Raw genomic sequence first — 23357 nt, 5'->3', positions numbered from 1 at the left:
AAACATTGCCATATCACCAGGTGCCTCAGCCTACTTGGCCTATCAGTAAGTGCAAACAGGCCCAGAGATTTCAGAAGGAAGCAGAAGGCCTAGCTCAAAAATATGAAAAAACCCTGCTCATTAAATCCTTACCAAATATTGAAATGTACGGATTGGTTTATGTCCAAAATAAAAGGAGAAGCTTAAAAAAAATTTTTTTAATGTGTCTTTTGAATTTAAAATTCAGGAATATCTTTTCCTTTCCTAAATACTCCTAACTCATTAACCTGATTTTCACCAGAAATTTGTCTATGATATCTAGATACAAATGCAATAGTAAATGTAGATTCAAATAGACTCTGTAATAGGTTGTAAAAATTGGAACCAGATCTTCATCCTTACCATAAATGCTTACCTAATTTTTCCTTCTGTACTGAAGTGGAAGCTCTCCAATAGTTGTCTTCATGCAGAACTCTATTTTTGGTGTTATTCCCTTGATAATAACTGTTAATCACTGCATATGCATCACTCTTATAATCAGAACACTTCAAAACCTCCATTGAAACTGCATAATCAGAAGTGACTAAAGGAGGCACTTTAGCTAAAGAAGCCTTACAGCAAATTCACCAGCAAATAACAGTGGCAAAGGAGTTTTCCTATGAAAAGCAGCACTTCGATTTTAGTCTGCTCTTTTAATTGGTATAAACTGTACCAGAAGGGGAACATGATGCACAAGGCCAGCGTGTTCCAAACATACGCTTGAGGCACTGACCCAGGCACTTGGTAGTGACTTTGACACTTCCTCATAAAGCCAGTATTGTGAAGAAAGGGGAATAGAAACCCTTGATCTACAAAAAATACATACAGTTCTTTAATGTGTAAGTAGCAGCTCCTTTTGTAGAGTGGTGGAGGTGGACTAGCTTAACTCAAAGGACACTTTCTAAAGCGATGTGAAAAAGAAATTCAGATTTGCTTTTCAAGGCAGGTAATGCCATGAAAAATACTGTAAAGACACTAATGATGCCTGACAACAAAAACAACAGCTGTTCACTTATCTTAGACTTTGAATTGTACATTTCTAGAAGCTAGTGTCTTTCTTCTACAAGAATGACAGAGAAATCATGGTATGGTACCTTCAAACTTCATTTGCCCCTACCCTTATGCAAAGAGGATAAAATATAAGCAGTAGTGATAAAGAAGGAAAGAAATAAGGTACACCTGGAAGGAAATATGATGACATATTAGTAATTTGAGTGCAGCATCTGGCTGGCCCAGACCCAGCCAGAGAAATGAGGTGATGCTGCCATTTCTCCTTCTGGATCTAAGCTAGTTTGAGGGTACCCCTGAATCACCTGTTCCTTTAAAATATGTCACCACCTTCTTTGTCTTCATCAGGTTCTTAAGGATCAAGTTAAAGATTTGTACAAAGTAATGTTTAGTTAACCTGAGCATATATTTCTAAATTTCTATTCCAAATGTATTGAAAGTATTCCTGTATTAGGCAGAACTTTGTAACAGATTTTTTTTTAAGTCTAGTATTGCTATACTTGCAATAAATTATATACTTTATATATAATACCTGATTTTGTGATGTGAAAGAATGTGATTACTAGTTTGTAGAGTAAGCACAAGAACCTTATGAATGAATGAGTGCAAAACTGAGTTCACAGGAAAGATGACCCTCCCTGTTCAAAGCTATTGTATGCTGAAATACATTCATATTAATAAAACTGAAGTCAGTTTCATTGCTTCTTTTGCATAATCTAATCCATAATGTAGTGAGAAGTATGAAAATATAATTATTCTAGGCTGCTGTTTCTCCTTCTGGAAACAATGAACCCTAGAAAGAATAGGCAGTGGGAAGCCTTACAAAAATAAAAGACCCCCAAGAGAAGAGTTAGAATAGGCAAAGGGAAAAAAACAAGGCACGTACATGAGATAAAGAAAATGGACAGAAATCTGGCATCCCCAAAGGCCACTGGTACAAAGAATCTTGAAAATCTTTTAAGTGACTGGACCTTTCACACCAGCTGTGGATGAAGGCATATAGCTAAACATGTTTTGTCATTAGATCTTCTACCAGCCTACAGGGTGTGACTTACAAATTTAATTGTTAGGATGGCTGTACTTGGAACATTTTCTCAGCACTTCTGTATTCAAAAGTGTGCAGGAGCATTCCCCTCTGCTCAAGAGGATCAAAGAGAGAGTCAAACTCGATTCCACACAAAATTGCCACTACCACTCCAGTCCTTTCTTCAGACAGGTATGATAAGCACTAGTTTCAGGCAACTTACCAGAAAATAAGGAGAAACTGTCATCACCAATTCTCTATCCACACCACAACAGGCAGGAGTCAGCTTGCATTCTGGGAACAGAAAGTCTCCTGTACTCCCTTCATAAAATGCACAGTCATCCCCTACTAAAAGAAGAAAGAGACACCTATTAAAAATAGCTGTCAGGGTTGTTATATAGAATTGTCATTGCTGTGCAAATGAAAACTTCATAAATTTATAAATGTGAATGAATGAGTGAATGCTCTTGACAGAATGATGCTTGTCTTGCGCCTAGTGATGCTTTCAGAAGCAGGTGGTAGTGTGTCGCAGACATCTTTCATGAAAAATCCTTTCTTAGGATTTTTCCTTGTGACAAGCTGCAGTTCAGCAACCAAAGTAAACAATGGTTATCTGCTGCTGTGGAATGCAACAGGTGATTGGTCTCCTGTGGGTGTTTGGATTTCTTGACCACTCATGGCAGAGCTGGCTCTTGCTCTGTCTGAGACACAGATCTTTGTTATTCATTCTTTTCTATTCTTAGCTTAGCTAGCTGCTGAAGAAACTTTTTCCTTTCTATTTCTTTTTAGTATAGTCTAATGTAACATATATCATAAAATAATAAATCAAGCTTCTGATCATGGAGTCAACATTCTCGTCTCTTCTTCATCCTGAAAACCCTTGTGACCACGGTCACAGTAGTGGAACATTAGTGGGCCTAGGAAGCGTGGTACAGGAATGGCACATATTTAGCAGGATTAAGAATCCTGCAGATGTTGGAAATCAGCGTACTGTCCTTCTCTGTTGTCAGGGAACATTTCAGTTTGCATTCCTGAACACAGCAAACAAAACCAGAGAAATACAGCAAGCCCAAACCATTTGGTCCTGTATTTGTATATAGGAAAGAATACAACAACATCAGGGGTTTTCTGCCTGCTTGACTAAAAGATAATTACTTCTCCAGAAAATGGCTTATTCAATATATCCCCAGAACTCTTACTTTGCTGCAGCTGATTACTTTGTTTTCTGAACAGGAAATGAAGAGGGTAAGAGGTTGGGAAACCATTTACGTTTGCACTGGTTTTGAAAGATTTGGTTTAGCAGAGCAGTCCTGGAGTTTGATGCTGTCATTAACTTTCAAAGCATTGAAGAGAAGTATGTTGGGGATGGACACAACTACAAGACTTGAAGGCTGACTACTTATTTAGGTTGTAGAGAATGTCCACAGCTGTGATAGAGGATGTCATGCTAGTGCATATTTTATAAAATATGTATAAGGCATATGTTTATACACAGATTACTAAATCTTGATCTTGGTTTTTCAGTGTTTTCAGTACAATTAGAAATTGTCTCACACAGGGAAAAGAATTAAATATTCTAATCCACCTACTGCAGGAATAAAATAAAAAATTTTGATATGACATTACAACACTCTAATGTTTGTTCAGCAGATGTGTCATCATAAAGTAGTGCTAAAAGACAATCACCATAATTTTCAAAATGTATTTCCTCCAGAGAGCCAGCATGTAGTAAATGAACATTGTGTAATTTGGCCAACAAGCCATACAGCATGCAAGCAGTGTCCTACAAACTGAGGGTGTAAGTAACCACGCATTACAAGCAGAAGGTCATGCTAGTCTCTCAAGGACAAGGCACAACAGTCAACAACTTTGGCTTTGCTGAAAGCATGGCATTATCAGTACACAAACCCTAAACAAATGGGGGACCAGTGGAACTGCATGGAGTACAGGTCAAAGGATAGCACTGCAGGGGCAGATAATAAAAGTTGCACTGATTAACTGGCTTTACTTACACGTATGTGCAAAGTTCTGTTTTGTTCCCCAGGGATCCCACTGCTTTTGTCTGAATTCCAAGACTGGGAGCTGGTCATCACACTGGTACCTGTGCAAAGTTGAGTGCAGGTGATGAAGGAAGCAAGCTATCCTGGCTACTTCCACCAGATAAAACATGCCTTATGTTTTATAACACAAAGCATATGAGGGAGTCTGCATATGCGGATGGGGAGAAGTAAGGTACCCCAGATTACCATGACCAGATATGATGTACCTGGGATTGTACATACTTGGATGAGGGAGGTGAATCGTCCTGGGTTACCATGGCAAAGTCTTGTCAAGCCCTACACCACACTTGTCTTTAGCTCTTTTCTCCCTTCAGAAGCCTATTAACTGTGCTCTGAGTAAAGGAGATCAGTGCTGCTCCATACAGGTGGCACAGACAGAGAAAGAAAATACTTTCATAAGCTCCCAGCACAGGAGGAAAGCTATATGGCACACTGTCAAGTATCTGGCTTAGAAAGTATAGCAGGGGTTTTGCCTTCCTGAGATGTGACACTAAGATGGCCACAATAGATATTCTGCTAAAAAAGCTGCTGCTCCCTTCACTTAGACAGGTTCTGTGTCTTTACAGAAGTGGGGACATGTTCACTTCTAATCAGAGGAAAAACAAAACCTGCAAACCATGCTACAAGGCTGACAATTTTCAGTAGAAGTTAATAATGAGACTACCATGTTTGATTGCAGGCAAAGTTTCATCTTTTTTAGTCACACTGCTTTTCTGCCTTTCTAATGGATCCCAGCTTTACAACAACCAAAAAAAACTTTTGTCCTCTTGTGAGGAATAGACTTTGCTTTTGTCAATATCTTTTAAATTTAAAAAGTTGAAAGAAGATAGTATATCCCACAGTACAATAAGTAAGCCAAATCTCAAAGCTCCATAATTTTGCAGAGCCAAACAACAACAAGAATGAAAACAGATGGCATTTGATGGATGAAGGATATGTCAGTACTATGCAGAATAAAGAACAGATATTCTAAATAGCAAAAATATGTTGATGATATTGCTAAATCCTTTGGCATTACTTAAAAGAGTCTCATCCCTTTTAGAGGTATTACTGATCAGTCTTTTCTGTCCTGACACACAGAAAAATTACGCTATGCCCAGGGGACAAACAAACTTTATACACTACACCTAGTTATCAGCATGATACCCACAAAGCCTGCATGAAAGTAATCATACAAGAAAATGAGCACTCTCTGTACTAAGCTAGATCACCCTCTTTTTTTTCCCTTGTTTAGGCTTTTATGTAGAGATAATAATAACAGATTATCTCAATTTAGTTTTTGCATCCTTCTCCAGTATCACTGAGGTTTTTGAACCAGGAACAGTATCACAAATTACCCTTTAATATACCAGCAACTCTTCAAAGCATAAAGCAAAAAGGAAAGGGAAAGATGACTACCTCAAGCAAAATATCTTGAAAAACAAATACCAAATGTATAGGAAATATTTGTAACATGGGGAACATAAAGTATATTTTTAATTTGATGTAACAGAATAATAACCAATTTTAGTAAATAGCCTGCAGTTTTAGAACATACATGAATGCTCCATAATCCATGACCTCAACAGTAGCACTCACCTGCCAACCCATGTCCATTTGCCTTTTTCCCATCTTACAAGAACACACAATATGAAGCCTGAAGATGACTATCTAACAAGATGAACTTTACATTTTTGTGTTCTAGTTGAATGTAACCAGAAAACTAGACTGCTATCAAAAACAAGAAGATTAGGATGAAGGAACTAAAGCATCATGACTGATCTTAACAAATCATTCAAACTATTCAAATCAGAAAAGAATTTTTTTTACTCAATTATGGAGTAGAAAGAAATACCAGTGGAGGAGGGCCTTAAATTTATAAGGGAGAGAAAGCTAGGGTGCATGACATAAAACTAACACCAGTATCCTTAGTATCCTGATACTAATATCCTTTACAGTATCAAATCAATTAGCATATGGAAGAATATTTATATTTATTTGCCTATTACCTGAAGACACAAGATGAGTTAATTCAAATTTTATTACATTAAGTGATAGATGAAAAATAAAATACAGCAGGGTGGCTGAGTGATAGAATAGATGTACTGTTTACACCTGGGACTGTAATCAAAAGCTACGCATACAGAAAGGAATGGAGGGAGAACAGCAAAGAAATGAGAAGAGTGGATAAACGATAGATGAGAAAGGAGATAGATGCAGAGCTACTATCTACTTTGGTTCTTTAAGTATTTGTTCTAATATTATTTTCATTATTAATAGATACACACATAAAAGTACTATCAGGACAGTCGGTCTCTGTGATTGATACCTGATGGATTGTAAATCCATCAGGATAATGGGATAGTCAGTGGCTTCTGCTTGAGCTTCTGTTGATTTTAACAGGAATGGCTTGCTCCAGAAGGACAAAAACCTGAAACCCTTTTAAGACAAAGGAATTGCAAGTGAATTAAAGCTAAGGGAAATAGCTTAAATAGCTATTAAGGAAATAGCTTAAATTAAAATTTTATAAATAAATAAAAATAAAATTTTATAAATAAATAAAAATATTTTAACTAAACATATGCTTCTGTAGGTATGACGGTTGAAAGTTTACTAGCAATGGCAAAACAGAATGTAGACAGGCCATTGTTGTAAATAATTTTTTTTCTCTCCTATATCCCCTTACAAGCAATAGATTTTGGCTTTTAAAAGACTGCCTAACCATTAAATGTGACATGACCTGTTAGACTTCAAAATGCAAAATTGCTGATAGAAAAATGAAAAGCACAGTGTCAAGTTAGCCCAGTGTATCACACTAGGTGTCAGAACACAGCCTGTCCTAAGAATGGAAAAATGATGTAATTTATTTGAGGGCAGCTTGCTTATAAAGGCTGACATTCAAAAGGCTCAAATAAGTGCAACATAAAGGGGGACCAATATGTACCAGGTCATGTACTCTGGAAAGACAGTCAGAGAAAGAGACTCATTATGTGAATACATGGATCTACTTTTTCAGTTTTAATTATCACCTATTCAAATATCACACTTTCTGTATTTTGCTTTCTTCAGCAGGAGCTAAAGCACCTTCAAACATCTATGGGAAAACAGTAAGAAGCAAATAAATTAATTATAACACTCATTAAACAAACCAGCATTCACAGGAACACTTCAATATCTATTCAAAATAATTCTCATATTTTTTGCCAAGCAGCCACTGAGCAAAACACTTAGCTAATATTATATGTTACCGTGTATTTTAGGATATGATTTACATTTTTTAAGTTATGCAATGTTTTGTAAAAAACAAAGCTGAAATTTCATATTCATTCATATAGGCATCGACTTTAGAACAGCCTGTAATTTGTAGGGAAAAAATATCAGGTTTACAGTACCCTGAGTAAAATTCTTTGAACTGTAAACCAGAAGAACCACAATTAGGAAATATATGTTTGAAAAACACTTGAATTCTCAGCCAATCCTATAGGACACCTCCCAAATTAAAAGATTAAAAGCTGTAACTCTAAACACCTTAAAGGACAGTAATTCTCCACAGAGGTTATGGGCAAATGAGAAAATGTAAGGAAGTTTTCCTTTATGTTTCTGTGTATTATGTAAAGTGTGTTTGAATGTCTTATAAAAACAAAATCAGTTAAGATATCACCTGTGAAATACCTTTTAAGAAACAAATTCGAATGCATTTGACTGCCTTTAGCTCTTGTCTATTTTGCTACAATGAATTATGTCTTATTCAAATGCTCTTTGCACACCTTGGAGTGAAATTCTGACCCCTTTGAAGTAAATTGGAATTTTACCACTGATTTTATTTGGGCATAAAAGTCAGACATTCTACCTATTTAGAGAAGATGCATTCAGCTGCATTCCTCTTGTTTTATTAATATTTGCTGCTCTTTTTTTTTTAAGGCATTAACGTCCTTCTTTGAATGACGGCAGTGTTTTCAGACAATATTTTAGCAAGTCTTTTTTAAAGAGGGCTGACCTATGCAATGTTTTCTCCAAGAAAATGTGCTACTTCACTGTTTGTCAACACCTACTAATGAAGGTGACAGGCACAAAAAACCCCTAATGTGTGGTAAGAAAAAAGATGAACTTATCTAACAAGACCTACTTCATGTGAATTACTTAGCATTAAGTAAACGTATAAGAAACTACTCTTTGGAAGTGGGTTACATTTCCCACTTCTGGTTATAACATGGCTGTGGGATTTCATTGCATAGAGATCAAAGAGTTATGTGTTCAGAGTTGCATCTGTTTTGAGACTGCGAAAAGGCCTTAATGAGAATAATAGTTTAGTTTCCATGTGTGGTTTTCCACTTGTGTCAAGGACAACCAGAGGGGAAAGGAAAAGCAATCATGCTACTCAAAGAAAAGCCTCTTGAGAGCCAGATGTAAACATTTTTTGAGAAACATACAGGTAGTAAGAGTAATTTGGAAAACTATCAAGAAGACTTTGGACCAAATAGATAAGAAATATACTGTTCCTCTAAACTTATTGCATACCTGTTTTGCAAATGGCTTCAGCATGGGCTTGCTTGTCAGTAACCACAGGCATGCTGTCTTACACCATTTTTTAAAAAGCAATCTTGAAACACAACATGCATAACATACAATAAGATACAGGAAAAACACTGACACTCCTCTTATGATCAGTTCCAGGTGTTTGAGTGACATGTAGAAGTGCACTAAAACCACTCGTCCATCATTTATTTAGATCTTCATTTACATAATATGTCTTCTATACAGACAGAAAGCTCAACAGATGATAGCCATATTATAATTAGGGCATCATATTGATCCCAGATCAATCATATCTGAATCAAAATAACTTCAATTACCCTCATATAGACTATTGCTGTTACTAATATTAGGTAAGAACTGTCCATGTTGGAGATGACCTCTCATTATCACTTATGTCAACATTCCAGATCATAAAATCTTAAAGAAATGTACAGTTCCATTTGAGGAATGGGCCTAATAATGCATCTTATTATGCTGAGATACATGTGAAACAAGAATAACTTATCACTTGTAAAGATAAATAACATTACACCTGAATTATACCTCATACAAGACTTGAGACATCAGTTTCTATCCCAAAACATACAACAAACCAAAGACACCTTTTCAAAGCACACCTTATGAGACAAGAGAGAAGTAACAGGGGGAAGGCATTCATTCTGCCTTTTTGTGTTCATCCAAGATGCACAAACTGAGAAATATCTTGGTTTCTCAGCCAGAAACATATCAGGAAATGTACCCTTATGAAAGAAAAGAATACTTTCACATGAAACTCCTTGGTCTAGTCTTAGGCATGTGCACCAGTCCAGGTCTGCAGGACCCTATCTCAGAACGGACTCAGTGGCCCTTGGTGTTATTACTGATAACCTCAAAATGCCAGGTTAAGAGCTATCATTGGGAGTTCTCTCATTTTGTATTTTTGGCTTTTATTGTCCCATGTAACAGGGACTAAATGTCATAGGCCTTAGCATTTCACAGAAACATTTGATTACAAGAAAATGATTGAATGAAAACCATAATTTTCTTTTTCTTCTATCTGATGAGGACTGTTGTGATCAACATATAATCCCTTTGGCCACAGCAGTAATCCTTTTGTTAGATAAACAACACACAGCAACAGGTCCCCTACCTTCCTATTTAATCTGAAGCTCCTGGCGTATTTTTCTTGCAAACTTTACACCTACGACCCCCAAAGAATCAATCAGCACCTTCTGTTTGGAGGAAGAGCTAAACAGCCAATCCATGGGTAAAAAAGTAGGGCTACAACGAGGGCACATTTTAATCTCTGCAGGGGCGCTATCACAAAGGTATGGCCTCATTATATGCTAACTTCCATTCCCAGATGAGAGCCAAGCTATTACAACACCCTAGACAGCACCCCAGGAGCTCTTAGGACTGAAGGATCGTATATATATGTACACACACACACACGTGGTTGTTTGCCAGTGTCGTGCAGCAGCCTGCAGGAAGGTGAGCGGCCTTCCAGAGGCACGGAAAAGGCAGGATTAGGGAAAGGCATAGGGACAGCTGACAGCACAGGACAGGGCCAGCGGCAGAGACAGCGACGAAACAGGCACGAAGGCGGAGGCACGGACAGAGGCGCCACCCACGGCAAGGGCGGGAGCTGGGGCCGGGGCGGAGCCGGGGCCGAGGCGGACCCGCGGCAGGGCCCGCCCCGCCGGCCCCGCTGCATTTATTACCGCCCCTGAGGCGAGCTCGCCACTCGCTCCTCCCGACGCGCCGAGGGCGGGTGCTCCCGGCCTCGCTGCCATCGGCGGAAGTGTCGCTACCCCAGTTCCGGCGAACGGGTCGCGCCGCCGGGACGGCACCGGGCATGGCGCTGTGGCTGCCGCGCTCCCGGGACGGCGGCGCCCCGGAGGAGGAGGACGAGGAGCGGACACAGGCTGCCGCCTTCCGCCAGCGCTTGCCGGAGGTGCAGGTACGCCCGTGCCCCGCAGCCCCGGCCCCTCTCCCCGCGTCTGGCGCCCGGGGGCGCGGTGCGGGTCGGTGCCGGGCGGCGCGGCCCGCGGAGGGGCGGCGGCGGGAGCGGGGTCGCCGTGCCGAGCCGGGGCCGTGCCGGAGCGCCCGCCTGGGCTCCGAGGGCCGGTGGGGACAGGTGGGGTCTGGCGGGCCGCCCTGGTAGCAGCTCCACCGCGGGCAGGCGATGCGGAAGGAGCTGGGCTGAGTTATCCCAGCGTCCCCGTGCCCAAGGAGCAGATAGGTAGGCGGTGTGTTTCTCTGTTGGCCAGGGCGAGGCGGCGATTTATAAACGCGTTGTAAGGAATTCTGTGTGGTCTCACAAGCAGCTGCCATGACGTTACTTTTCCAACGGTGGAATTTTCTTCTTGTTACTGCAGAAATAAAATTGCTGTAGTTCTCAGACAAAGTTGGGACAATAAGTTTGATTTACTTGCGTTAAAGTTTCCTTCAGATAGTCTTTCACAAATTGTCCTTCGTGTGCCCCTGCCAGAGGCTATCAGCACTGCAGATTTCATAACGTGGCAGTGGAAGGCTGAGGAACTAATGCATATGGATGCATTTTTCTTCACTCTTGGTGAGAAAGGCTTGGCATATTAGTGAGTGTGAATTCTGAGCACACACCTGGAAATAATATAAATAGGGTTGTTTAAGATGTCCCTTTTCTCTCCCAGTTATGAGTGGTGACATCCTCAACAGATTTGACCTGAAGGAGCATGTGTTTGTGCTGGGCCTTGGCCGCTTTATAACTTAAATACCGCTTCTTGTGTCAGTTCAAGAGAAGATGTTGGCCATTTGTTTGGGTACTAATACTGAAATGCAGGGAGTAGCAGTTACTTTACTGTTGTGATCTGACATCGTAAGCCCAATACTTTCTTATCAGAAGTGTATATTCAGAGTATTCTGACACTTGGCTGCTGCTAATGTTCCAGCCCTAAGACAGCCAGAGGGATTTCAGCTGTGTCAAAAGTATTTTTACAGTCTGGAGACTATTACTGATAGCAGCACATGATCCATGATTCTGCAAATACTCTTAATAAACTTAGGGTGACTTGAATTGGAAATCTCTTTCTAGAAGACATAGCTGTACATTGCCATGCTTCATACTTCTGCTATTATAATGCTGCATATCTAAGGTGCCTTCCAGGTGCATTATTATTAGCTTTGGGATTTAGGCCAGTCTGCTTCTATAGAAACTGTAAATCAACAATTTTCTCTCCATAAATAGCATGTCTGATTTTCCTCACAGACATACAGCCAAGGGATTGAATTAGCCTGCCAAAAAGAAAGAGAGTTTGTGAAGCACTCTGTAGAATGCACATGGAACCTAGCAGAAGCCCAGCAAAAATTTGGTAATTTAGCACTGCATAATTCAGAATCCTGTGATCAGGAATCTGCTCAAGCAAGGACTGAAGCTGCCGAGTTGAGATGGAGGGAGGAAGAGTGGAGAAGAAAAGAAGAAGCGCTAAACCAGAGGGAACGACAGAATCTATGGAACACAGATCCTGTTAGTAAAGAAGTTTTTAATAAGGTATGACCTACATCATGTGTGTGTGGAAGCAAGTGCTAGCCTGTTTTGTTCATTCCAGTTGTTACTAGTCTCTGAGTGTCTTCTGTGTCTTGTACAGAACAAAAACACAATATGTCACTCACCTCTGTGCCTCGAAGGTCATGGAATATACCATGGAATAGACCTTTCTAGGAGCTGTGCTCAGGCACACGTAGGACAGGGAGGTGGTTCAGGACAGCACAGCTGCACCAAGGGCAGGTCCTGCCAGACCAATTCTTCAGTGGCCTTATCAGTGACGAGGTGATGGCATCAGTGGACAGGTGAAGGGTGACAGATGTCATTTATCTGGACTTCTGCAAAGCCTTGGATGTGGTCTCATACAGCATCCCTCTCTTAAACTGGAGAGAGACAGATTTAATGAATGAACTGTTAGGTGGATAAGGAAGTGGTTGGTTGGTGGCATGCAAAGGGTAGTGGTCAATGGCTCAGAGTCCAATGGACACCAGGGGCCAGTGGTGTCCTTCAGAGATCTGTACTGGGACCAGTGTTATTTATTGTCTTTATTAAAATTAAACAGACGGATTGGGTGCACTTTCAGGAAGTTTGCAGATGATATCAAGCTGAGTGGTGCAGTATTAGATGCGAAGGAAACCTTCCAGAGGACCTGAACAAGATGCAGAAGTGGGTCCACGGGGATCTCATGTGTTTTAACAAGGCCATGTGCAAGGTGCTGAACTTGGGTCAGGGCAACCCCCAGTCTCAGCACAGGCTGGGGATGAACAGATCAGAACAGCCCTGCCCAGAAGGGCTTGGGGTGCTGGTGGCTGAGAGGCTGGACATGACCCAGCCATGGGCACTCACAGCCCAGAGAGCCACACGTGTCCTGGGCTGCATCCAGAGCAGTGTGGGCAGCAGGGCCAGGGAGGGGATTCTCACCCTCTGCTCTGCTGAGACCCACCCCAAAGTAATGCACCCAGTTCTGGGGTCCCCAATACAAGAAGGACGCCTGTTGGAGCAGCTCCAGAGCTGATCAAAGGGCTGGAACACCTTTCCTATGAGGAAAGGCTGGGAGAGCTGGGGTTGTTCAGCTTGAAGAAAAGAAGGATCCAGGGAGCCCTAATTTACCTTCATATGACCTCTCAGTATTTAAAGGGACCTTATAAGAAAGAGGGAGAAAAACATTTTTTATCGCAGCCTGTGCTGACAGGACAAGAGGGAATGGCTTTAAACTGAAAGATGGTAGGTTTAGATTGGATGTAAGGAAGATTCTTTTTTATTATTATGATATCAGGATGCTGGAACCAGTTACCCAGGGAAGCTGTAGATACCCAATCCCTAGAAGCAACAGAGGTCAGATTAGACTGGTTTTGGAGCAACCTAATCCAGTGGAAGATGTTCTTGCCTGGGCAGGGATGGTTGAAACTCTTTGGTCTTTAAATGTCCAATCCGACCCAGAATATGAAAGTGTTAGTTTGCCTCTAATATTGTCTACTGTAATACATATTATTTAGCATGAGCTTTTTTTTAATAGTAGGATCTTATCTTTGATTTCACAATTTAATTTCAACAGCTATCATTGCCTTTTACTGAGCCCTAAAGTCACAAGCCAGACACAGTCAGGTGATAAATGTGGTTAACTTTTTGTGAAGGGTCCCAAAATACACGCTGAAAAATGCACTGAAGGTGCATATGTGACCTAGAGCAACTACAGTTTTGTAAGGGTAGCAAATTAGCATAATTGACAAGAATGTCCAATTAGAAACACAGATGTTGAGGTAATATGCCCTCTTCTGAAGCCCCAATTCCTCTCTAGTGCTTTATGGTAGAGTGTTGTCCTTGGCTTCAGAAGAAACTAGATGAGGATTGAGCTTTTAGGAATGTATTTTGTCTTTCTTGCTAACCAAGTAGGTAAAATTCTAGCTATGAATCTATATAGCTATACAATAATAGGCTACACAGCTACAAATAGAAATGAAGAATATAAAAAAGCAAAAATGAGTTTCTCATCACTATCACATCTCCTAATTTCTCCTGATCCAGACTGCAATGTACATGATTCTCATTACTAACAAATCAGTAAGTTCCTGTATGAAAACAGAAGTTTTTCAGAGATTATAAGGAAACTTTGAAATTCTGTTACTAGGTAAGACACTTTCTGAAAAAAATCCTCAAATATGATACAACTCTAAAATTAGAACATAGCCATTTAAATAGTAATATGTTAAAGTATAATAACTCCTTGTCATGGTTAGACACTGGCACGATGCCAGTGCCCCCATGAAGATACCTTCTCCCTGGTTTCTGCTGTGAGATGTGACCAGGAATAAGCAAAGCAGGCTCCTACTTAGGGAAAAAAGAACCAGAACTTTATTAACTACTCTACAACTACAGATAAAAAGGAACACACACACAGGGAAAATGAAAACTTCACAAGTGCATTTCCTCCTCCCCCCACCAAATTTCCAACACAATACATTTATTCTTCAAATCACCAACTCTCGGTCCAGCACCACCTTTTAGACAATCAATCCTCAGTTCATCAAGAGGAGAGGAGTCCTTCTTGTACCATGGGCTTCCCCTGGAAACACAGCTGAAGCCTCGTGTGTTTCTGTGTCACTCGTGGCACTGCCCGGAATACATCTGCCGTCGTGACCTCTTCCTTTTCATGTCCAGTGCTCTCACCACTGAACATGGACCAGAGCTGCTTCTAGGGTTGTCTTTTAAGGATGCTCTGTCCCGATCCAAAAAAGGCACAGTCTCTCCTTTGGGACACCTGTCCCCACAATCTCTCCTTTGGGACACCTGTCCCCCCCATATTTTTTCACCCCCTGGGGCCGAGGGGCATCAACACTGAACCCTCTTGGTTCTGTGGCCATTGCCTCCCCCTAGAATGCAGTCTCTGTATCACAAGGAACATGGTTCTGTCCATGGCTATACAAAAAGAGTCCAGCAAAAGCCACTCCATCATCTCTTCCCACTAGGATTCTTCTCTACTCTTCTACTATCTCTCGCTCGCCCAGACCTCTCTCACACTGGCCCATTTCTTTCCTCATCTTCCACTCTATCTTCTAGGAAAGGTCAATGATCTGTAAAGTTCTCATTCTCCAAAAAGGGGTTAAAAGCTCCTACAAGCGGCCGGCTGAACCCCCCCCCCTTCTTCTCCATCCCAGCCGTGCTGCCGGCACAGGCCCATGTTTATCAAGTCTCAAGGTTACAGTCCCAGGCAGCGACTCTCTCTCTCTCTCTGTGTCTCTCTCTCTGTGTCTCTCAGGGGGGGCTGCCCAATGGCTCCCAGTCTCTCTCTCTCTCTGTGTCTCTCTTCCACCCTTCCACCCCCGGGCTCAGGCCTACCTCTCTCGGCCACATGGCTTTCCCCTCCCCCTGCCCAGCCAGCAGCTGGGCCGGGGGAGAGACCCGAACTCTTTCCCGCTGGAAACCCAAAAGAACCCTCCCAGGGGAGAGCTCTGCTTTTAATCCCATGTTCTCAGAGGCGTGTCCATGTCCTAATGGCCAGGTTAAATGCCAATATTAAAGCCTGAATATCCATTGGTCAAAAACACAGCATCCCAAAAAACACATTTCCTGTCAAACCACCACACTCCTTTATGTCACTAAACAGTATGTGAGTATGTGTGGATTTTATGTAATAGTACAATCTTTCTCTTCCTCAGAGTTTTATTAATCAAAAAAGAAAAGAAATTGAAGATGAGTCTGTGTCTGAACCACTTATGCAAAAACATGAACAAAAGATTAGACACTTCGGTGAGTCTGCTTTTCCAACATCTTGTGGTTCCTACAGAATTTTTTGGTTTGCTCCTTCTTGTACAGAATGAATGCTAATAAATGAAAGACCTAAATGACAGACTGTTCAGTTTTATTTTATCAGGACTCCAGGGATATTCCACACCAGTGGGAAAAGACAGGGACATTCCTAGACATATAAGTCATGTATATAAAAGTGGCTGGGTCATCCATGGCTCCCTCCTTTTTTAAAGGAGATTAAGTTAAATCTTTTATTAAATGATTTTCTGTTACCTGTTAATTTATAAGGGTAATGGCTGATTAAATGGACATATTTGTTAACACCTACACTGAGAGTATGTGTGCTCAGAATTGTGCGTTTAAAACTATACTTAGTTATCCACTAGGTGTCACTTTAGCTCTGTCATAATTGTTAAACTCGACTGAGCACAAAGCTGATCTTGTAATCTAAAATTTGTATGGTTCTCTGAAGTGCTTGCCATTCGGGCTGGTTTCGTGCTATAGTATAGTATTGCCATATTTGGAATTCTGGAACAATCAAGAATAAGACTGGATTGGCAGAATTCAGTTGTTCTTACAAAGTTGTTTTTACTTTTTTTTTTTTTTTTGGCTTCTGGGGGACTTAAAGCAGTTTTAAAGAAAGGGCTTTGAGCCCTGTTAACCTTAGCAAGCCTTTCAAGTATCAAGTAAAGGCACAACACTGTCAAGAGTATGCAAATAGTAGTAATAGGCACAGGTTCTCTTAAGTACCTTAACTATTCAGTGTAATGATATTGGAATTAGAAAATATCTCTCCTGCTGTGCATTTCAGCAGGTAAAAAAAGAAGAGGCTCTCTTGTAGGCTTCCTAGCTGAGAGTTGGGCAAAATTACTCTTTGTCTAAATTCAAATTAGACTGTTAAAGAAGCAACCTTATTACAGAAGGTAATTTTTTTTAATACTTCCTGAGTTCAAAGCCATGTTATTATTTTAATTTGTGATACATAAGTCCATTGTAGAAAGCCACAGTACATTAATGCTTTCTGAAGTCACTTGTTCCATGCTAGCTCTGCCAAGGGGCAGTGTGGACTCCGCTATATTGCATGAGTCTTGCTTCTGGATCCTCTTCTGGCTTCAAAACAATGAAGAACTTGCACAGAGTAACTTGAAAACAGTCTAAAAGAAATACAACCTGTTGCTTTCTCTCTCAGCATTTGTTTGCTAGAATTAAGATTAGCTCAGGTCATTACCATTGAATTATCTTTAGCCCTGTTATAATTATGTGCTGATAGACGGGTGAAGCTGTACATCTGGTACCTGTTGCCAATAATGACTGTCAGAGATAGGACAACTGGAAGTGCTATGAGTATTGAGTTCTGATTTTTACATTTGGCTTGTTACTTGAAGCTAGTGCCATGATACTGCCATTCAAAGTTCTAATTAACTTTCCAATACTGGAAATACTGGGTTTGTTTTTTGAGATCAAGGTGTTTGTATAATTAATTTGAATTCTCTAAAAGTCTAGCAAACTATATTCTTTAATTTTTGACAGATTACAGGTTCTGTTCTTTGTGTTTTTATTTGCAAACATTTAGAGGATTTGTGTTTGTTAGAATCACTTAATGTAAATATCTGTCCATAAACTTTTTAAGCTGTTTGGTGTTGTAATTAACAGATATTTGCACCACTTTGTTAGCTTGTGAGGACTGATTAAAAATAAATTATCAGCATTACTAGAAGTGCATGACTGTTATAATCTGCTTTTAGTATCTTCAAAGACTAATTATGCCTTCTAGTGATGCTCTTTCAGCATTGATAGATGTATAAATAAAACCCCCAAATTTAGCTGCATGCTGTTATTCTGAGGTTAGTAAATTGCAAAGTTGTTATGTATACTTGGTATCAACACAGGTAACTTCCTTGCTGCATTAAATCATTTATCTGTTTAGAATATCTTAACTGTGTTTCTCTTATTAGGCATGCTGAGCAGATGGGATGATAGTCAAAGGTTTTTGTCTGATCATCCATACCTTGTATGTGAAGAAACATCTAGATATCTCATGTTGTGGTGTTTTCATCTAGAAGCTGAACAGGTATGAAGATGTTTAAATCTTTGGAAGCACAGATTTTCCTATTTGCACAGTAGAAATGTGACCAAATTCATTAGCTGTTTAACTGTTCTTCCAGCCCCCTCTACTTTATTGATAGTGCATTGTCACATTTATGTCTAGTTAGAGCTAACTATGAGTCCTCTTATTTCTGTAAGCATCAGTTCACATCTGCTTAGGAACTGGAACAAAAGGAAATTCTGCTGAATTTTAGAAATATATCTTTAAATCATGACTAACTTTTTTTTCAGAAAAGAGCTCTGATGGAGCAAGTAGCACACCAAGCAGTTGTAATGCAGTTTATTATAGAAATTGCCAGAAGCTGCAATGTGGATCCAAGAGGATGTTTTCGTCTCTTTTTCCAAAAAGCCAAAGTAAGTCAACTTGGGTAATAATGTGAGAAACTCTTGATACGATACAAGTGTTTTAGAAGGGATTTCTTCCCAACCATGTGAAGCTAAAGAAATTTTTGACTGATTTAGGCTTATGGGAAAGAGTTTTGATAGCAATTATTTTCTAGATAGAACAATTTGTTATAATTCTGGTTCTGCTAATGAAAGCTTAGCGGATTTTGCTTGTAGGTGGAAAGCAAGATGCGGCTGGGGGACAGCAGGTGTGTCACAGACGAGTAATAACTAAGTAAGAACAGCAAACACGAACTGGTCTCAAACTGGTCTGACTATTGACTAATTACACACGTTTTCAAAGTCTCCCCCTTACTGTGAGGCAGCTATATGAAGTGTCCCTTTCTCATGACTGAAATAGGGCAATCCAGAGCTTCGTAGGAAAAAGGTGGGAAAACTGAAACTGTGATTTGCTATAGACTGTTCAGTTGTTTAAGACTCTAATGGATCTTAATGTTGCCTAAACTAGTATAGTTAAAATGTGGGTTAGTTTGTGCTTTACTTTTGATCTAAGGGCTTCAACAAGCACCTGTTGTAAGGATACCTTCTGAGTTGGAATAAATTACAGGCTAAAATTAGGTTTGATTTTACATGTTCTCAGATAAATCAGCTACTTTACTTAAGCATATAAATGCTACAGATTGTCTTAAAAAGAAATCTGCATGAAACATAAATCTGCATGAAACAAACTTTAAATTGACTAACTTTATGCCTGAGTTGTTCACAGGTGTTATTCCCCAAAAGGTATAACGTGTCATTACTGCCTGGATTTTTTTCAGCACTGTGTAAGCTTACAATTCAAAAGAACAAATGACTAAAGAACAAATACTTCATTTTTTTCTTTGCAGACAGGAGAAGGCTACTTTGAGGCCTTTAAAAGTGAACTTGAGGCATTCAAGGCGAGAGTGAGAATCTGGTCACAATCGCATGGCTTTCAAACCATGTTACTCCATGATCTCAATGTCAGTCCTGGCTGTGTGGGAGAATGGACATCTTTTTTACAGGTAGGTTTATTATTTCCAAAATTTAATTTAACTAAAGCAGGATTAGGTCCTACTAGAGAAGCTGTACCTTTCTGAGATATAAAGAGGATTATTTCTTGAATTGCTAGTGCTTAGGATATATCATGCAGTGTTATTAATACACAAGGCATTTATGGCCTTTCTTTTTACTTGCTGGAATTCAGAGCATCAGCAAAAGGTCAAAAGTATATGTTTGTTCATTGCCTTTACATTTTCATTCCTAAAATAAACACTGCATGATAAATCTGATCAGATCTTAGAACTGTATTCCCAGCCATCACCACAAGCAGTGTAAAATCATGGGATCAGTCAAGTAAGTTACAGAATCATAGAATGGTTTGAGTTGGAGCGGACCCTAAAGATCATCTAGTTCCAAACTCCCTGCCATGGCAGGGACACCTTTCATAGGCCAGACAGCCCCATCCAGCCAGGCCTTGAACACTACCAGGGACCTCACAACTTTAAGGAAGTTTAAGTTTAAGGAAAGTCTTCCTATAAAAGGGTATGCTTAGGTGTTTTTTGCAGTTCCAGTTATGGCCACATTCTGTAATGAAGAAACAACTTAAAAGATTGTCAAAAATTATGTATTAGTAAGGAGTCACAATTGAAAGTATTTGTTTGAAATAATTTGATTAAAGTACCTCTCAGAGGTAGATCAAACAGCTGAATTTTATATAAATGTGCAGTTAGGTGCTAGAAGTATTAAGATCAAATACAAGCTATGCTAGCAAATTTAAAAAATTCTTGACACAGTGACAAAATAGGGGTGGAGGATGTTTTCAGATCTTACTTCCTTTCTATTGTAAATTTGTCTCATCATAAGATGGACAATGGAAACAGTCTTTGTTTCTCTCTCTCTCCCTCCATCTATATAATTATGAAGCATTAAGCTGTCAGTTTTTCATCTGTTGCAGAACACAGGAGATCTACAAGGTTCCATAAACGCAGATGTCTGCAGTTTCAACTCTGTGATACAAAGAGATGAAGAAGAATCCAAAATGATGGACACATTTTAGTACTTTTTAAGACTGAGGCAAAGTACTCTTTTATTTCCCTTTTTTTTTTTCCCCCAAAGAAACAAACATGGCTATTTTCTTGACACTTATTTTTCTGGGTACTGCACTTTATTTTTCGTGTCAGAATTTTGTTGTCTTGATTTGATTTGGGGGGGTGGGGAGGGACTTTGAAGGGTGGGTAATTAAGAAAAAACTTGTAATATTGTTTGAAATGTGCTGCTAGGTTTTTAGTTGTCCTTGAAGAGCAGGGTTCTTATATTGCCGAATGTGAAACTGGATGTGTTTTCTGCTACTAACCTTGCCTTTCATGATTTTAGAAATTAAACATCTGCACAAATACAATGTTTACAAGAAGCAGCAGATTCTTGGTAGAATCTGCTATTGTCTTACTACAGATGTGGATATGTTTTACTCTGAATATTGGAGATTGCAACTGTATTCATGCTACCTTGCTGACAGTATAAGCTCTCAAATTTGGTTATCACTAATAGCAATAAATCAGTATCTGGTATCAGTATTTCTGATCTGAATGGATTAGATTAAAACACTGGCTTTCTACCTCTACTAAGGGGATATAAATGTTATATTGTACTTTCATTAAACATAACTTGGTTTAATCCTAAAACATAACAACACTTGTCTACAAATGAATGCTGGGTTGTATGATTTCTGGGAGTCTGATTCTCTTCTTGTTCATCAGGCTAACTTCAGATTTATTTTTTTAAACCCAAGTCTTGTTGTGGTTGAAGTCATTGAGGAAGGGAACTTGTACAAGGGTTAGGCTAAGACCTCAGTTTAAACAAAAAGCTTTGTTACAGGTCACATAGGGAAGTGTCATGCACGTTACTTCATATGCTGTTCAACCAAAGTGAGTTTCTGACATTGTCAACTCAAACATTAAGTGGAAAAGCATTAAAAGCTTCTTGTTTAAGAAGCTGGAAATCCAAATACATTTTCTAGACAACAGAATCTTGCACTCCAGAACTCTGCTGTGCTTTTCTAACTTGCTGCTATTAGAGCAGGTCTGTCTATAAAAATGTATACTTTAATTGGAAGACTAGCAATGACAGCTTATGCCTCAGGTAATGGTATCCGTACATATTCTTCATCCATTACTGATTGCCCTGATTTTATGTAGGTTTGGATGACATATTGATTTCAAAAGTTCAGTGCTCATAGCCTACCTCCAGTTTTTAGTTCATGCAGAACAACCCCAGGCAGTGCCACAAGCTGATACAGAGTGGCTGGAAAGCTGCTCACAGGAAAAGGGCCTGGGGGTGCTGGGCCCAGTGACTGAATGTGAGCCCAGGTGGCCAAGAAGGCCAATGGCATCCTGGCCTGTGCCAGCAATGGTGTGGCCAGCAGGAGCAGGGCAGGGATTGTCCCCTGTACTCAGCATTGGTGCAGCTGCACCTCAAATCTGTGCTCAGTTTTGGGCCCTTTACTCCAGGAAGGACATGGAGCTGCTGGAGCGTGTCTGGAGAGGGGCAGTGGAGCTGGTGTAGCTGTGGAGCACAAGTTCTGTGAGGAGCAGCTGATTGAGTTGGGGTTGTTCAGGTTGGTGAAAAGGAGGCTTGGGCACATTATCACTCTCTACAACTGCCTGAAAGGAGGGTATAGCTGGGTGGGGTTTGGCTGTTCTCCCTGCTAAGAAGTAACAGGACAAGAGGAAATGGCCTCAAGCTGTGGTCAGGGCAGTTCAGGTTGGACATCAGGAGGACCTCCTTCACTGAAAGGGTTGCCAGGCATTGGAATGGGCTGCCCATGGAAGTGTTGGATGGAGTCACCACCCCTGGGAGTGTTTAAGAAATGACTGGACATGGCATCTAGTGCTGTGAGTTATTTGGCAGGGTGGTGATGGTCAGAGGTTGAACTCAATGATTTTGGAATTTTTTTCCGACCTTAATTATTATGGGATTCGGGAAATAGATTCCAGTAATTTTCAGTTTTGCCTACAGTCAAGTCTGCAGAATATACCAGAATATTAGTACCAATGCAATAACAAATACACTCATAGAAGTAGCTTTCCATATGACTTCTATTCACTAGCCTTCTTTTGCAAACAGTCTGAAGACTAAAGAGCAAGGAGTAGTTCCACATGCAAATTTGAGACAAAAAATACAAATTTCTACTGCATCTGGTTAAACTTGACAAATACTCCAGGAAAGGGAAAGTAAACACTGCCTCCTCCTTAATAATTAGTTAAATATTAAAGGAAACTTAAAGGAAAACAAGTAACTTCAGGTTGTTTTTTAACTGAATGTTGTATACAAGGGTAGTAAGGGCAATATAGCACAGTGACTTGCTACCCTTAGCAGTGGATCTAACAACCTATTACACAGCAGAACTTATTTCTTGAGTTTCTAAGGGGGTAAAACTGGATGGTGCAGAAATAAATGTCAAATAATGAGATTTCCTCCCCCCCCTCCTCCTTCTGCTCACTGAAATTTATGTATGCTGGTGAAAAAAAATTGACATTTTTATTGAAATCAAAATGTAAGAATACTAGCAGCTAATCAGGGTTTCTCACTGTAGTATGCAGGCATTTCCTCAAGAGGACAGTACAAGTGGTCAACCTTCTTGGCAAGCTTTCTTTAAATGAAAGGAAAACCGTACTGGTAGCTGCTGTTTATATTGTTCATTTATAGTAGGAGGAAAACGTCACAAATTCTACAATGGCTATCTCTTTTTAGACTGAAATATGTCTCAATATTCATAATGCTAAAACTGGATGTGCAGATGCAGTCCAAGGTATGTCCACACCCCAGCTCTGTAGCTGTTTACAGTCGCTGCTAAAGGAGATTGGAACCTGCATTACTAGGACACAGCTTCTTCAGACATTACCTAGACAGTGTTGTTTGTTCCTCAGATTTTGCTGACTCCTGAAACTCCCACTCTGATAAGCATTAAAAAAGGGCTGGGAGGATTCACTGAAAAATAGCAGTGTCTGCAGTC

At 40.0% G+C, this 23357-nt stretch overlaps 1 protein-coding gene across 1 annotated transcript; it reads left to right on the top strand.

Annotated features, from left to right (window-relative positions):
• Positions 1–10363: 10363 nt before the first annotated feature.
• Positions 10364–20919, top strand: CDC37L1 (cell division cycle 37 like 1, HSP90 cochaperone). The gene is made up of 7 exons (XM_066569701.1): positions 10364–10564; positions 11852–12133; positions 15784–15874; positions 17830–17945; positions 18212–18334; positions 19213–19368; positions 20301–20919. Exons 1-7 carry the CDS (start codon positions 10460–10462, stop codon positions 20400–20402), a joined length of 975 nt encoding a protein of 324 aa, XP_066425798.1. The 5' UTR covers positions 10364–10459; the 3' UTR covers positions 20403–20919.
• The last annotated feature ends 2438 nt before the right edge of the window (positions 20920–23357 follow it).

Source organism: Molothrus aeneus, chromosome Z, assembly GCF_037042795.1.
Source record: "Molothrus aeneus isolate 106 chromosome Z, BPBGC_Maene_1.0, whole genome shotgun sequence".
In the NCBI taxonomy this organism is placed as follows: domain Eukaryota; kingdom Metazoa; phylum Chordata; class Aves; order Passeriformes; family Icteridae; genus Molothrus; species Molothrus aeneus.
This window is presented reverse-complemented; position numbering and strand designations above follow the sequence as displayed.